General features: G+C 47.4%; 3 protein-coding genes across 5 annotated transcripts; 1 reads left to right on the forward strand and 2 right to left on the reverse strand.

The window, feature by feature from the left end:
* Positions 1 to 474, reverse strand: LOC118080948 (histone H2A-like). Its single transcript, XM_035107000.2, has one exon. It carries the CDS (start codon positions 472 to 474, stop codon positions 1 to 3), a length of 474 nt encoding a protein of 157 aa, XP_034962891.1.
* Positions 475 to 3,709: 3,235 nt separating this feature from the next.
* LOC118080947 (histone H2A-like) lies at positions 3,710 to 4,440 on the forward strand. Its single transcript, XM_035106999.2, has one exon. It carries the CDS (start codon positions 3,710 to 3,712, stop codon positions 4,184 to 4,186), a length of 477 nt encoding a protein of 158 aa, XP_034962890.1. The 3' UTR covers positions 4,187 to 4,440.
* Positions 4,441 to 5,205: 765 nt separating this feature from the next.
* On the reverse strand, positions 5,206 to 16,131 carry LOC118080949 (uncharacterized). 3 transcript variants are annotated; one of them, XM_088662685.1, is made up of 3 exons: positions 15,625 to 16,131; positions 12,911 to 13,001; positions 5,206 to 11,043 (listed from the first exon to the last, which is right to left on the reverse strand). In XM_088662685.1, the coding sequence occupies exons 1-3, from the start codon at positions 15,682 to 15,684 to the stop codon at positions 9,677 to 9,679; spliced, it is 1,518 nt and encodes a 505-aa protein (XP_088518811.1). In that variant the 5' UTR covers positions 15,685 to 16,131; the 3' UTR covers positions 5,206 to 9,676. The 3 variants fall into 3 exon arrangements, with proteins under 3 accessions (XP_088518811.1, XP_088518812.1, XP_034962893.1); XM_088662686.1 differs by having other exon boundaries at positions 12,911 to 13,197; positions 15,412 to 16,131; XM_035107002.3 differs by having other exon boundaries at positions 15,412 to 16,129.

Below are 16,131 nucleotides of genomic sequence, written 5' to 3' on the forward strand. Positions count from 1 at the left end.
CTACACCGCAACGGGCGCGGTGCTGGGCTTGGGGGCCACTTTGGTGCCTTTGGCGGTCTTGGTCAGGGGCTTGGGCGCAGCCTTGGCGCTGGCCGCGCTATGCAGAGCTTCGGTCTTCTTGGGCAGCAAGACGGCGTGGATGTTGGGCAAGACTCCGCCCTGCGCTATGGTCACTCCGCCCAGCAGTTTGTTCAACTCCTCGTCGTTGCGTACCGCCAGCTGCAAGTGGCGCGGGATGATGCGGCTCTTCTTGTTGTCCCTGGCTGCGTTGCCGGCCAGCTCTAGGATCTCTGCGCTGAGGTACTCGAGCACAGCGGCCAAATAAACGGGCGCTCCGCCGCCGATGCGCTCGGCGTAGTTTCCCTTGCGCAGCAGCCGATGGACTCTGCCCACGGGAAACTGCAGGCCGGCTCTGGAAGAGCGGGACTTTGCCTTGGCTCGCGCCTTGCCACCTGTCTTGCCGCGACCAGACATCTTCAAAACCTCCTGACTTCTATCTCGACCAAAGAACGAAAGGAATGCAGGTGCTTGGAGTGCTTGGAGCCTTTTATACGTTTCTTGACCTAGCTGCGATTGGCCGACGACATACAGGCCAATAGAAAAAAGGATTCTATTTCTAAACCAATGGGAGACGAGTGCGCGCGGGTGTGGTCCTGGGAGAGGGGAACGGTATATATTTATTGTAGAAGAAAGGACAAATACTGTCTCTCTCTGCTTTCTATTCGTTAGACCCTTCCCGAATGGTTTCTAATGGAAATATTGATGCTCGTGGGTTGTTTTTTGTTTTTGTTTTTACCCCTACGATGTTTTGTGAGAACGGGCCTATTTTGCAAGTTTCCCCTGTGTATAGAGGTTCTAACCGATTCCTTTGGTTATACATTTCCAACGCGTGAAAGCTGGATATCATATTAATTTATAATATATTTAATGTAGACTGCCTCATTGGCTGTTTTCACGCAGCAACCCAAACCAATCCTTTTAATTTTCTGTTTCTTCTTGCTTCCGCGCACTGGAGGTGGTTCGCAGTGATTTATAATCTCAGATAGGAGATTATTATCTTTACTCCGATCAATCTTGTGTTCCCCGCGCTGTTTGAAGGGCAAATATATTTGCGTACCAAAGTGGAATCAGGAAAGGAAAGATAAAATAAAACCTGGAGGCAATTTATAACTGCGACTACCAATGCAAAAGACGTCTGAGCAAAACAAAAAAAAGTTTCCCTAGCGAGAACATACTTGAGATGCGTCATCTGGTATGTGTGGTATGGACGCGGGGATCGTGGATTCTTTGAAATTGATTTTGTTTTGCCACAGCTTTGCACGTTTCAGTGCATGATTCCACAATGCATTTATTAGGAGAAGCCAAAATGTCACAAAACGAAGGGACAAGCTGTGTTTACAAAGCTCTTCTGTAACAACAGCAAAGGCGAAGGGAGAGGCGGGGAAAGGTGCCTTGATGTCAGCCTTTTTATGCACATACACAAACTCCGGTTTCTGTTTACTATTCATCCTGATGATTAATACACATTGGATTTTTAAAAAGTAGGTTCTGCAGATTGGTCTAAAAGTTAGTAACAAAGGTCAATGCATGCATGTATTTAAGCCAGACTGTTCCCACTGAGTAAAGGACGGGATAAGTACCAAAGGGGGGCGGGGCGGAATCTGCCAACAAAACTTCAGGCGTTAATTTGAACATCCAGGAACAGAAGAAGGATTTTGTGTGGTGTCAAAAATGTTTACAAAAAAAAAGGGATGATTGAAAGGTGAAAGGAAGCCAGGATGTTCTGTGGTTCTATGGTATTGTGCGGATTTGGCAATTGGTACATGAAATAGACTTGATAGTGGATAGTAATATGAATACAATAATAGCTAGGGACTCTTTATGGCGATGGCTAATAAAGACCCAGATGTTGGGTTTGGGGAGAAGGGGACGACAGAGGACGAGATGGTTGGACAGTGTTCTCGAAGCTATGAACATGAGTCTGACCAAACTGCGGGAGGCAGTGGAAGACAGGAGTGCCTGGCGTGCTATGGTCCATGGGGTCACGAAGAATCGGACACGACTAAACGACAAAAAATGTTGGAATTGTCTGGAAAATACAGTGGATGACATCTCAGTCCGGTCCTGATGTGAAGTGAATGCAGAAATTCCTAAAATTGTTTTGCTGCTACTGTAAAACCTTTGACTGCTACAGAAATTAACAAAAATCATGCTCAATCTGCCTCTCTGACATTAGTTGGCAAGAACCGCCTTTAGATCTTATGATGAAGGGCAGTATATAAATCAAATGAATGAATGAATGAATGAATAAAATGACATAGATCTGAAGTCTTTTTCCAGGTTTCAGACTCTCAGTGAACTAACCAGGAACAATTTAAGGCTGCGCTTGTGAGATAACCAAATCAGAAGCACTATATACATACAGAGTAATATTATTATTATTTCAATTTATTTGCCACCTAATACAAATGCCCAGAATATTTCTGTGCACATTTTTAAAAATAGAATCAAATCTAAAAATGAAGCACTGCACCCAAAATATAACACAAACGCAGTTCAGTATGATGTTCCTATTTCCTCGGATACCTGGAAGAAGTGGTATATCCTATGTGTGTCCCACTATATTCAGTGGCTTACTCACAGGTAAGAGGACACACAATCTGTAAATCCTTAACATCTGTAAATTAAAAAAATGTAAGATAAATGTGGGACTACAGTGCAAAAAAAGCTGCTGCCGGAATATACTTCTTAGTTGTTTTTTTATAAAAAAAAGTTGCCATGAAGACTGCTGTGAGGAGAAGGTGGCTCCTCATCCCCTTATAAGATTATACATATGGGTAATTATTACGGAAAACCAACAGTTTTTGAAATATAATTTGAGTTCATGAAAGGTAACTATGTCGCACAGGGATTATATTTTAAACGAAAAGATTAAAATGAGATGTTATTTGTTGGTATTGGTAACCTTCTTTTGTCTATGTGAACGTCAAGACTAATTACATTTACAACGTCTCTAATAAGTGTCTTTTTGAGCGGCTCAACATTTCCCTCAGGCAGGCGAGCGAGGTGCCGGGGAGGGGAAAAGGCGGGAAAATCTGAAGCGCTTGGCAGCCATTTCCGCCAACTGCTCAGGAGCATCAAACCCCGCCCCCCTCTGCTTTCTCTACCGCAGCCTGGGCCTGTTTAGTCCTAGACTAGAGGTTAGAGGTGCACTTTTACGAAGTATCGCAGGGAATTGTCTAACGTAAACTGCGTAACAGGTTTCTTGGCGGACCGTTGTAGCTTTCACGCGCTGGAAATGTAGAAGCAAAGGAATCTGCTAGAAACTGTATAGACGGGAGAAACTAGCAAAATATCCCGTTCTCACAAAACATCGTATGGGTAAAAAAACCCCAAAAAACACAACAACCCACGAGCATCAATATTTCCATTAGAAAACTGTACGGGAAGGGTCGGGTGAACAGAAAGCAGAGATAGACAGTATTTGTTCTTTTCTTCTACAATAAATATATACCGTTCCCCTCTCCCAGGACCACACCCGCGCGCACTCGTCGCCCATTGGTTTAGAAATAGAATCCTTTCTTTTATTGGCCTGTTCGTCTTCGACCAATCGCAGCTAGGTCAAGAAACGTATAAAAGGCTCCAAGCACTCCAAGCACCTGCATTCCTTTCGTTCTTTGGTCGAGATAGAAGTCAGGAGGTTTTGAAGATGTCCGGTCGCGGCAAGACAGGCGGCAAGGCGCGGGCCAAGGCCAAGTCCCGCTCTTCCAGGGCCGGCCTGCAGTTTCCCGTGGGCAGAGTCCATCGGCTGTTGCGCAAGGGAAACTACGCCGAGCGCATCGGCGGCGGAGCGCCCGTTTATTTGGCCGCTGTGCTCGAGTACCTCAGTGCAGAAATCCTGGAGCTGGCCGGCAACGCAGCCAGGGACAACAAGAAGAGCCGCATCGTCCCTCGGCACCTGCAGCTGGCGGTGCGCAACGACGAGGAGTTGAACAAGCTGCTGGGCGGAGTGACCATCGCGCAGGGCGGAGTCTTGCCCAACATCCACGCCGTCTTGCTGCCCAAGAAGACCGAAGCTCTGCATAGCGCGGCCAGCGCCAAGGCCGCGTCCAAGCCCCTGACCAAGGCGGCCAAAGGCACCAAAGTGGCCCTTAAGGCCAGCACCGCGCCCGTTGCAGTTCAGTAAAGAGCAAATGGCAAAATAGTCCTGCCCAGGGCGACCAAATACCCAGACCCAAAGGCTCTTTTCAGAGCCACCCACGACGCTCCTAGAAGAACGAAACCACTATCGTAAATAAATTCAGGTGTTAACTTGGACAATTGGCCCGTTGATTTTTAAGACTCCTGGGAAATTAGGTTTCAGGGTCATTTTAGGATATAAAATCACATTTAAGCTGGTCGCATCCCTTGCTTTGGTTAGACACTTAAATCCCAACTTTTTGTGACTCATTAGCAATATTGGGGACCAATGCTTGCATGCACCATACATCCATATGAGCACCAGCACCCCATGTTTTAGGAAAACTGTTGCATAACTCAAAAATGGGTCACTATCTGATGATTTCTTATCTAACTGGTGAAGCTAGCTGTATGGTCGGATACAGCCTGCAGTCAGTTATACTAGCAGCTTTCCAACTATTTTGTATACCAACTTGCACCAAAAGGCACTGCCTCCAGTGCCCTGCGCTATTGTCCAACTGTACACTTGGGGGATTTGAAAAGGGTTCTGACTCACTTTGTAGCAGCAGCAGCAGCAGCAGCAGCAGCAGCAGCAGCAGCAGCAGCAGCAGCAGCAGCAGCAGCAAGGCCTCTCAACCCAACCCACCCCTTTTGCAGGTTGCTGAAACAGTGACAGCTTGGAGTAAACTAAGAGGGTATTGTGGGGAAAGACAAGCTCTTCTGGTAACAAATACACAGGTTGAACAAGTGTTATCGATTTCCCTGCCCCCAGCCTCAGGTCACTGTTTTGGATCAGCATTCTGTGAGAATCCAAACATTCACCAAAGTAGAACTGACAAGCTTCACCTCTGTCTAGGAGAAGCCATGTATCTTATACAGGGTGAGTCTTTTTAAGGAGGCCCCGTGGAACATGTGTACTCTGTATCCACGGGGCCCCTTTTAAAGGACTCACCCTGTACTTGTCAGTGGTTTCATCTCTTCCCCACCCCTGGGGGGGGGTCTAGTGGCATAAGAAAACACAACAGCTCAGAAATATTTCAGTACTTTATTAATTTTTAGCTTTGGAGGAAAATGTACAACTTTTGAGATTTATATACAATCCTATGAAAACATTACCCAGTAAACAGCGTAACTCTAAAACTTAACTAGACTGGCTAGCCTCTCTAGTAAGTCGGTTGCCAGTCCAGACCTTTAAGTACCGGTACATAATTTCATCTGGGCTCCATATCTCAGCAGGATGAAGAATGGAAAGAGGGCCTTCTTAGTAGTCACTTCCTCCCTGTGGAACACCCTCCCTTTAGATGTCAAGGAAATAAACAACTACAGTACCTGACTTTTAGAAGACATCTGAAGGCAGTCCTGTTTAGGGAAGTTTTTAATGTTTGATGTTTTATTGTATTTTTACTATTCTTCTGGGAGATTTTCAGAGTGGCTGGGGAAATGCAGCCAGGTGGTTGGGGTATAAATAATAAAAAATATTATTATTATTATTATTATTATTATTATTATTATTATTATTATTATTTAGTAGTAGTAGTAGTAGTAGTACTAGCAAAAGCACAATTTAGCCTTTGGGCACGTGGCCAGGGATCTTTAGCCTCTAACAGCTGTGTGGCTGGCAGAAACCCAACAGGTCAAGCCTTTCCTATACTGTACAGTAGTATGGAAATACTGCAAGAAATGTGTATGTGGTTGCCACCTAGTGGCCAAAAGGCAGAAGTATCTCTTTGGAAAGGTTGAAAGAGCCTTGCCAGCACCAGATAATACAAGCAGTTTTAAAAATTGCACCTGCAGTCCAGAATCACAGGCTCCTTAAGAATCTCTAGGCAGATTGGACTGGTGGCCTCACCCTGGGATGTGGACTAGATCAACTTTCACCAATCTGGTGAGCCCTCCAGATGTTTGGGGGCTGTAGCTCCCATCAGCTAAAGCCTCTGGAGGGCACCAGGTTGGCGAAAGCTGATCTAGCCCACATCCCATAGAGGCCAAGAGGTCCTGACGTAGACGGACTCCTAGCCATGGGCACTTACTGATCTACACAATGGAGCTTCCACTGTTTTGTCTACAACCGCTTGCAAAGACCTTGCACAGAGTTGATTGCCGCACCTTAAAACAAGACACCTATTCAGGACACGGGTGTGTCACCTGCTTGCTGTAAGGCAGAGTCACAATCCCAGTGGCCACAGCTTTCACTTTTGTTGTTGATCTGCAGCAATGAGCAGGAGATGATGTTTCATCCTCATACCATGAAAAGCTTCATTTGCTGGTTTCTGCACACCAGGCCGCTTTAAAGGGACAGGAGCAGGCAGGTGTCTTTCGCTGAACAGCAAACAATCCTAATAAACAAGGTGGATGGTAGAAGACAGGGAAGCAGCAGCCTCTATGGCAAATCAGGTAATATATGCAAATATTACCGTTATAAATGTATTAATATAACTGTTTTGATTTCTACGTTGCATTGATATTATGTTATGTAGTTGTGTGGTGTAAAGTGTCTGTGGTCTTCTGATTGAAGGGTTGTATATAAATAATAATAATAATAATAATAATAATAATAATAATAATGCAGATAAATAAGTGAAGATTAAGTCTCTGAATTAGCTCCTCCACAGGCAAAAAAATCCAATAGGTATGGCTTTCCCATCTCTGCATTACCATGCTGAAAAGCAGCAGCTTCTGTACAATGGTCCTCAGCTCAATCTCAGATGGAAAAGCTGACCAAATGCAGCAACCCTATCTAGGTGTCAGCATAGCTTAGTCTACCTCAAGGTCCGACCTCCCCCCCCCCGAGTTAAATGGCTGAGTGGGGATTTGAACCCTGGCTTCCCAGGTCCTAGCCCAGCACTCTAACCACTACACCACACTGCCCCTCTGCCTTTTCTCCTTCCCGTATTTTCCATACATCCACTACAGCTTTCCCCTCGTTCCCCCCCCCTTTTTTCAAAATGATCATAAGGAGCGCCTCTTTTAAGGGAGATGTGGGGAAGATGTTACTTTACCTCGATGGGATTTCTTTCCAGCAAATTCCAGTACGGGGAGAGGTATAAATGTTCTGCCTCCTTAGTTCCAGACACTTGGAGCCCTCAAAGGAATGGAGTCTTGGGCAACGAGAGCTCACAACCTTGAGTAGATTTTAATAATGATAACTCTAAACATTTATACAGCACTACAGATTGCTTGGGCTCCATGATCACTGCAGATGGTGACAGCAGTCAATAAATTAAAAGATGCCTGCTTCTTGGGAGAAAAGAAATGACAAACCTAGACGGCATCTTAAAAAGCAGAGACATCACTTGCCGACAAAGGTCGATATACGGTAGTTAAAGCTATGGTTTTCCCAGTAGTGATGTATGGAAGTGAGAGCTGGACCATAAAGAAGACTGATCGCCGAAGAATTAATGCTTTTGAATTATGGTGCTGGAGGAGACTCTTGAGAGTCCCATGGACTGCAAGAAGATCAAACCTATCAATTCTGAAGGAAATCAGCCCCGAGTGCTCACTGGAAGGACAGATCCTGAGGCTGAGGCTCCAATACTTTGGTCACCTCATGAGAATAGAAGACTCCCTGGAAAAGACCCTGATGTTGGCACAAGGAGAAGGGGACGACAGAGGACGAGATGGTTGGACAGTGTTCTCGAAGCTACGAACATGAGTTTGACCAAACTGCGGGAGGTAGTGCAAGACAGGAGTGCCTGGCGTGCTCTGGTCCATGGGGTCACAAAGAGTCGGACACGACTAAATGACTAAACGACAACAACAGATTGCTGAAAACACACTGATACGTTCTCTTAGAAATTCTAATGACACTGCGAGGTAGGTTGGAATATTAGGGTCCCCACATTAATTTTTATGTGTGGTGGGGAGTGGGCTAAGGGAGGAGAAAATGAGTCAATTGAACTTAATTTTTACTTTAAACATAATTGATAATGGTGAGGTAATACATATTGGGTATATGTGAAGTTAATCTCATCCAACCCCTAATTAAACAGACTTGTTCCTGCCACACGGGCCTCTGCAATTGGTGGCACAGTGTCTACCTGTGGAAAAAAGTTTTGACAATTGCAGGTGAAGTTACTTTGGGAATATCGAGGGGGGCATCGATTGCCACAGATTGCTTGCCCTCCCCCCTCCCTCCCCCCAATTTGCTTCCTCTTGTCAGCTTTGTATAATTATAGGAATATCCATGCTGTACAGTGGTACCTTGGTTCCCAAACGCTGAAAACCCGGAAGTGTTCCAGTTTTCGAATGTTTTTCGGAAGCTGAACATCTGATGTTGCTCTCGGCTATTGTTTCGGGGCACCAATAAGAAGCTGCACCTTGGTTTTTAAACATTTCAGAAGTCAAACGGACTTTCGGAACAGATTAAGTTTGGCGCTTTTGTTTTGCAATTTATTTTGCATTTTTGTTTTTGAGGCATTTTCAGTTAATTTGTTTTTGTGACTATGTGGAACCCAGTTCAGCTACTGATTGATTGATTGATTGATTGATTGTGTGACTGCGGAAATGGATTTTTTAAAAAAACCAAACCCATCCAAACAATGACTATCATCAGTGCAGGTAATAATTTTTTATTTTTAAATTTTTATCATCTACAATACTGTCTTATTTATTTTATAGTACACTGCATTGGTTCTTGCTTTCATTTATGGATCAATGGTCTCATTAGATAGTAAAATTAATGTTAAATTGCTGTTTTAGGGGTTGTTTGGAGCAGATTAATCCGTTTTGCATTATTTTATAGGGGAAAGCACACCTTGGTTTTGGGACGCTTTGGTTTTGGAACTGACTTCCAGAATTGATTAAGTTTGAGAACCAAAGTGCCACTGTACTCGTATTCAAACCTTTCACATACATTTGCAATTCTTACAACAAGCCTGCAAGGCAGGCTGCAAATAGCAGAGGTGACAGAGAGGGAGGGAGGGAGGGAGGGAGGGAGAGAGAGAGAGAGAGAGAGAGAGAGAGAGAGAGAAGCTTGTCTAGGTTACCTGAGTGGACTCATTACAAGAGAGGAGAGGGCAACTCTCAAATTTGTAGCACAGGTGTTCAGCCATTATGCTATGACATCCTTTCCCTCTACATAAGAGCCAGCCGGGACCCACATATTTCATAGCTGACGTCAAAAGAGGCTATTTATTTTTATTTCATATGGGGACAGAAGAGAGGGTCTCTTCTTATTTCTTTCTTTCTTATTTATTTATTGAATTTATATACCGCCCTATGCCCGGAGGTCTCACAGCAAAGATCACAATATATAAAATCAAAATAAAAACAATGACCCAATAACACCCGCCCAAAAAAGAGTTGCATTTTAAAAGGGTATAAGTATGTTGATCAGGTCAACAAAAGGAACAATTTTGGCTGGCGCCTAAAAGTGTATAATGAAGGCGGCAGGCGAACTTCCCTGGGGAGAGCATTCCACAGACGGGGAGCCACTGCAGAGAAGGCCCGTTCTTCCCAAGACCTGCCATGAGGGTTCCTTTAGGGGAAAGCAACAGATTCAGTCCGACTTCCCCTGCTCTTTCCTTTCCATGTACGTGCTCAAAAGATCCCTGATCTCCCGCGCTCGGGGGTTGGCTGCGTACACTGGCTGCCTTTCTGGCTGCTGGTAAGACCGCGAGACGGATCTGACCACTTCCTGCCAGCCTTCCTGGAGAGGCTCCCCTCTGGTCTCGCAAATGTTGTGCAGGATGCAGCAGGCCACAATGACCCGGGGGGCGTAGCGCTCCCTCACGTCCAGGCGGGAGAGCAGGCAGCGCCAGCGGCCCCGAAGGCGCTCGAAGGCGGACTCTGCCACCGCGTGGCAGCTGGCGAGGGCGTTGTTGAACCACTGTTGGCGGGCATCCAAGTGCCCGCCGTACGGAGTCATCAGCCAGGCCAGCAGCGGGTAAGCGGGGTCTCCGAGGATCACCGGCTTCAGCTGCTCGCCCCCCATGTCCATGGTCACGCTGGGACCAAATGTGCCTTGGTTCATGGCGCGGAAGATGGGCGACCCACGGAAAATCCGGGCGCCGGGAAGCTTCCCGGAGCGCCCTGCATAGACGTCCGTGAACCTGCCTCTGTGGTCCACCAGAACCTGCAGGACCATGGAGTAGTAGCCTTTGCTGTTGATGTACTCGGTGGCTCTGTGCGCCGGGGCGATGATGGGGATGTGGGTGGCGTCGAGGACCCCGATGCAGTGAGGGAAGCCCTTGGCAGCGAAGCCTTTCATCACCTCCTGGGCACCGGCCAGCTGGACCACGTGGTGGTAGACGTCGTAGAGCGCTTGGCAGACTTCCATGACGATCCTGGAGACCGTGGAGCGGCCCACCCCAAAGCACTCGGCCACCGAGCGATAGCTATCCGGGGTGGCCAGCTTCCAGACGGCGATGGCCAGCTGCTTCTCGACGGTGATCGGAGCGCGCATGTTGGTGGTCTGCCGCTCGAGGACGGGCCTCAGCCGATCGCACAGCTCCGTGAAGGTCCTCCTGCTCATCCGGAAGTTCTCTCGCCAGAGATGGTCGTCCCAGTGGGGCAGGACCACTTTCTCCCACCATTCGGAGCGGCCCGGCTGCACCCAGAAGGCCCTCTCCATGATGTAGAGCTCGTCAATCAGGCCAGCCAGGACAGCCGGCGACTGGAAGAGGCACGAGCACATCATAGCCTTCAGAGAGTCGATGCTCGACTCCACCACCGCTCGGAGGCGCACCGATGCAGCGTTCTCCACCATCTCCTCCAGCTCGGCCAGGTCGTCGCGCCCTCGCGGCAGAAGCTTCCGGCGTGTTGCCAGCCGTGCAAAGATGCGCGACTGGACCCCCACGACGGTCGTGATGGCAGCCACGGCAGCTGTGGCGGCGGCGAGAGCTGCTGACACCATCTGATCGCTTTCTGGAGAAGAGGAAAGACAAGAGAGACTGTTTTGGGAACACCAGGAATTAGCTGTTTTGTACTAGGGGAGATTCTGGCGATGGAGCTCCATGTCTTTTAGGCAGTGGGTCCCAGGAGCCTCAGTGGGGAAGAGCCTCACACCAGCTTTGGCCTGAGCAGGAGATGCTTGAGGCTGAAGGTACAGGCCAAGTAGCCTCTCTCTGGCTAAGCTACAGACCTCCTCATTTCCAGAAATGGACTTTACTTGCATTTTAGGCCAGGTTCAGTGTTCAGTGGCATTTGTTTATTTATATTATTATTATTATTTATATTATTATTATTTATATTGCAACTCAATAGAAATGGTCACCTCATTCCATAGCTGCCAAGTTATCCCTTATTTTAAGGGATTTTCCCTTATGCTGAATAGGCTTCCTCGCGAGAAAAGGGAAAACTTGGCAGCTATGCCTCATTCTACAACTGGACCTTATCCTGCTGATTAGGTGGGGCCTCTAAAAGAAAGGGTTTTTTTCACGCAGTGCATGGTTTTTAAAAAATGATTTTCAGTTTTTGACATTTCAATAATTTTACAATTCTTCTAACATTTCAAAACTCGACTTCCTTTTCCCTCTTTCTGCAGTTCCTTAAATTTATTTAGTCCAAAACATCTGGAGGGCCGAAGTCTGGGGATGCCTGATCTTAATCAATCAGAAAATAACCTATTGTTGCTCCTCACCCTATTCCCACTCTTTTGCCACCTATCCACCACTCTCCCTTCTTTGTCCCCTGCTGCCCCCCCCCCCCCAATTTTCTAACTGTAGCACAGTGCCATCCAGCTATGCTTCTACTTTTCAGCCCTATCTCAATTTCCCCCCCAGTTAAGCTCAGGCCCTGGATCCTGCCCTCCCTCCCAAATATTTGAATGCTTCCTCCTGTACAAGGAGAATTTCCACGTTTGAAACTTGCAGTCATGGAAAAGGCCAGGCTACTTCTGTAGGTCCAGGATTTTGTTGTTGTTTTACATTGAATAGGATAGAATTAAAAAGAGAGAGATTTCCTGCTTGTAGCAGGAAATGCTGAAATTCTTTTGTGTTTTGCCAGCCGTTGAGAGTAAAAACCGACCTTGACATGTTGGTTTAATCTCTCAAAAGCTGAAAACATCCCAGAGTTTGCACTACAAGAGTTTGCACAAGCTAGGGCCGGACTGGTATGTTCTTGGAAGCCTGAGAAGGAAGTGGAAACTGCCTTGTTTATCAGTTTCGCATGCACACCCTTCACAGCAGCCCTTGAAGGCTCTTCTTGGTCACACACCCTCATTCTCAAATCTAATAAACTAAAAAAAGAAAGAAAAAATCCCTACCCTCTTTTAATTCTATGAACATGTACCTAGGCACGCATCTTTTAAGTCTCTCAATAGCTATGCGAGAGTTACAAATATAAACAAAAACGCTAGCTTATTCTCCTGCTTTGTGAAACGAGCAACTTATTGTGGGCAGAGGATACCTAGTTTAGATATACAGTCATACCTTGGTTGACGAACGCCTTCTGAACGCCTCCCGAACGCTGCAAACCCGGAAGTGATAGTTCCGGATTGCAAACATTCTTTGGAACCCGAACGTCCGACGCGGCTTCTGATTGGCGGCAGGAGCTTCCTGCAGCCAACTGGAAGCCACGCCTTGGTTTTCAAACGTTTTGGAAGTCGAACTGACTTATGGAGCGGATTCTGTTCGACTTCCGAGGTACGACTGTACTTCAAAAGCACACCAGACAGAAGGGACGCAAAAGCCAGCAAAGCACATCCACCTCCCACCTGATGAAATCAAACTTATGACTCACATGGTTGCCATTGAAATACTCTTCTGTTTAGTTTTTCTGTCCGAGTCCTTACCTGAGCTGCTATTCCTTGGCATCTCCTCTTTCTCAGGGTCCTGGAGGTTCCACGTTTCATCTTCTCTCTCCATCCTCAACCTCACCTTAGGCTTTAAGAAAGGAGAACCTAATCAGGAAAGAGAAGCCAGAACAAAGGCAACCGCCAGGGGCTGGCAGATCCCAACAAGGCCTGCCGCTCCTACTGCGCCAAGATGCTGCCTTTACAAGATGAGAAGCTCCAAAGATTATAATCATCCTCCCAGCATCTGAATAATTTCAGTAGTAGCTTTAAGAAAGATATGAGACCTAAGATAAACCAATAATTAGTTAATCTATGATAAAAGTGGGTACTGGCAACAAATACTGTAATATATAACTGAAATAAGGAATAGACGGGAGGTCGGGTCTATAGTTCAAGGACCACTTTTTGCTTTATTGATTTGTAATTCATACTGTCTTTATCACTGTTTAGATTTGTATTTTTGTCCCCCCCCCTTTTGGTGTATCAATAATAATAATAATAATAATAATAATAATAATAATAATAATAATAAATAAAAAAGATGATAATCATCCAAGCATGTGCTGAGCAGAGTAGGGTCTGGAACAGATTTTCATAGGATTGTAGAGTTGGAAGGGACCTCAAACGTCATCCAGTTGGTGGAGCATGAGATTCTCAATCTCAGGGTCGTGGGTTCGAGCAAAAGAATCCTGCATTGCAGGGGGTTGGACTAGATGACCCGTGTGGTCCCTTTCCAACTCTATGATTCGAATGCAGGAATTACAGCTTGGTTTCCTGGTAGAGCTGAAAAAGCTCCAGAAAAATGGAACCAAAATCATCAAGAGACTGGAGACACTCACATACTCTGTATGACCATACTGAGCAGGGGCAATGTGCCTCACATCCTTGGGCATCAGAGCAGATCTACCCAGCGCTCTGAACAGTGCCAGGCATTGTGGTTTATCCGCTATTTTAATGCCCACCAGACCCCACAGCAACACCACATCCCCATCTGTACTGTACATTTAAAGCAGTATCATTCCGTTCAAAAAAAGATTAATGGCTTCCCCCCGAAGAATTCTGGGAAATGTAGTTTGTTAAAGGTGCCGAGTGTCATTGCATGCCTCTGACTACCAGTCACTGGGAAGTGCAGCGGGGCAACTGTTGTGCTCCAGCCTGCTGGCAAACCTCCCCACAGGCCATTGGATGAGCCATTGGCTTAGTGAGGCAGGTAAAGGGACCCGTGACCGTTAAGTCCAGTCGCGGACGACTCTGGGCTTGCGACGCTCATCTCACTTTATTGGCCAAGGGAGCCGGCGTACAGTTTCCGGGTCATGTGGCCAGCATGACAGACGCTTCTGGCGAACCAGAGCAGTGCACAGAAACGGCACTTACCTTCCCACCGGAGCGGTACCTATTTATCTACTTGCACTTTGACGTGCTTTCGAACTGCTAGGTTGGCAGGAGCAGGGACCGAGCAACGGGAGCTCACCCCCTCATGGGGATTTGAACCGGCGACCTTCTGATCGGCAAGCCCTAGGCTCTGGTTTAGACCATAGCGCCACCTGCGTCCCTAGTGAGGCAGGTAGAAGACCCCTATTCCACCTGCAGAGACATTATTCCCAGAGTTCCCTGGGGTTAAACAACACTGTTTCCAGTTCCCAGCATTCTTGGGGGTAAACCACAGCCTTTCAAGTGTCATGACGCTGGTTTACAGTAATGGTATAGTGCAGAAGAAGTCTGTGTTGGACCCATTTCTAGGAAATTGTGCAGGCGGCTGCCAACTTAAAATAGCGACCCTTAAACAAGCTTCCTGGGAAGTCAGTCTCGCTGAACTCATTGGCACTTGCTCCAAAAGAAACATGCACAGGATTGGGCTGGGATTGGGGAAGGTGGCCACTCCTCTGCGGTGGAGGAGGTCTTAGGTTTAATCCCAGGGACCTCAGGATTTCAGGCCGCTAGCCTGAGAAGGCTTGGGACCTGGCTATGGCAGGGATGAGGGGGGAGGATAGCTGGGGGCAACAACGTCCACCGTCCCTGGTCACTGGCTACGTTGCCTGTGGCTGATGGGAACTGGAGTCCCACAGTGCCAGGACTTTGGAGACTTGCCACTGGCTGCAGCTGCAGACAATATATAGCTAAATCAGAGGCAGTCAGTCTTCCGGTTTGTCTAATATCCTATTTATTTTTACCTAGAAGACCAAGAGCTTCCAACCAGAGCCAGATGCAAAAGGCATGCCTCCAGGGCGGGGTTTTCCCAAAGGTGGGTCGCCAACTGTGGTTGGTTTTTTTGGGACTACAACTCCCATCATCCTTAGCTAGCAGGACCAGGGGTCGGGGTGATGGGAATTGTAGTCCAGAAACAGCTGCAGACCAAAGTTTGGGAAACCTTGCTCTAGGGCAGGGGCAGCCAGTGTGGGGCTTCTGATACTTCAAACTACGACCCAGCCTGCATTCCCAAAGGTCAGGGACAATGGGAGCTATAATCCAAAGCGGCTTAAGGGCGCCGGTGGAGTTACCTTGTGTTCTGAGCAGCAATAATTTATTTCCAGGGCCAGAAAGGAATTGAGCCGGAGCTGAATTTAACGCAGGAATCCCCCTCCCCCCCGCAGTTCAGGAATTTATGTTTAGGTGGAGAATATCATTTCTTCACTGCTGATGGGACGACCGAGCGCTGGAAGCCCTTGCCGATCTACTGCAAACCATCCAGATCTCGAGCCACCTTCCGCCTACGGATTCCCACTTGATCCAGCCTTGTCGGCGTCTTCCTTATCCCATCCTCCCGTTTGCATTCAGGGAGGCGCCAGGCTCCTTTATCGCAAGCTGCGGACCACAGGAATCATCCTGGTCGCTCCATCTGGGAGATGAAAAGATCTCAGATTCACCCCCAGGATCGGCTCGGCTCTCCGGGCAAAGTTGGGTTTCTTAAATCCGCCCACCCCCCGCACGATTCCTCCGCCTTGTAAGCAGCAGAGAAGACTGGGATCTCCTGGGATCCCCCACTTCCTGGAGGTCTCGCGGATTCTGCAAATGCACGCAGGAAACGCGCGTGCAGCGTGCAAGAAGAGACACGAATCCAGGATCGGCAGCACACCCTCCTCCGAGAGCCACGGGGCCGAGGAGATCCTCTTCCTGTGGCGGCTGCGCCCGAAGATCTCTTACGTGTCAGCTCCCCTCAGGGTCCTAAAGCCCGCCTGCTTCTGGGAGTTGTTATTCTGGGTCGGCTTCTTCACCAAGAC

The sequence above is a fragment of the Zootoca vivipara genome, chromosome 2 (assembly GCF_965207765.1).
Source record: "Zootoca vivipara chromosome 2, rZooViv2.hap1.1, whole genome shotgun sequence".
NCBI lineage: Eukaryota > Metazoa > Chordata > Lepidosauria > Squamata > Lacertidae > Zootoca > Zootoca vivipara.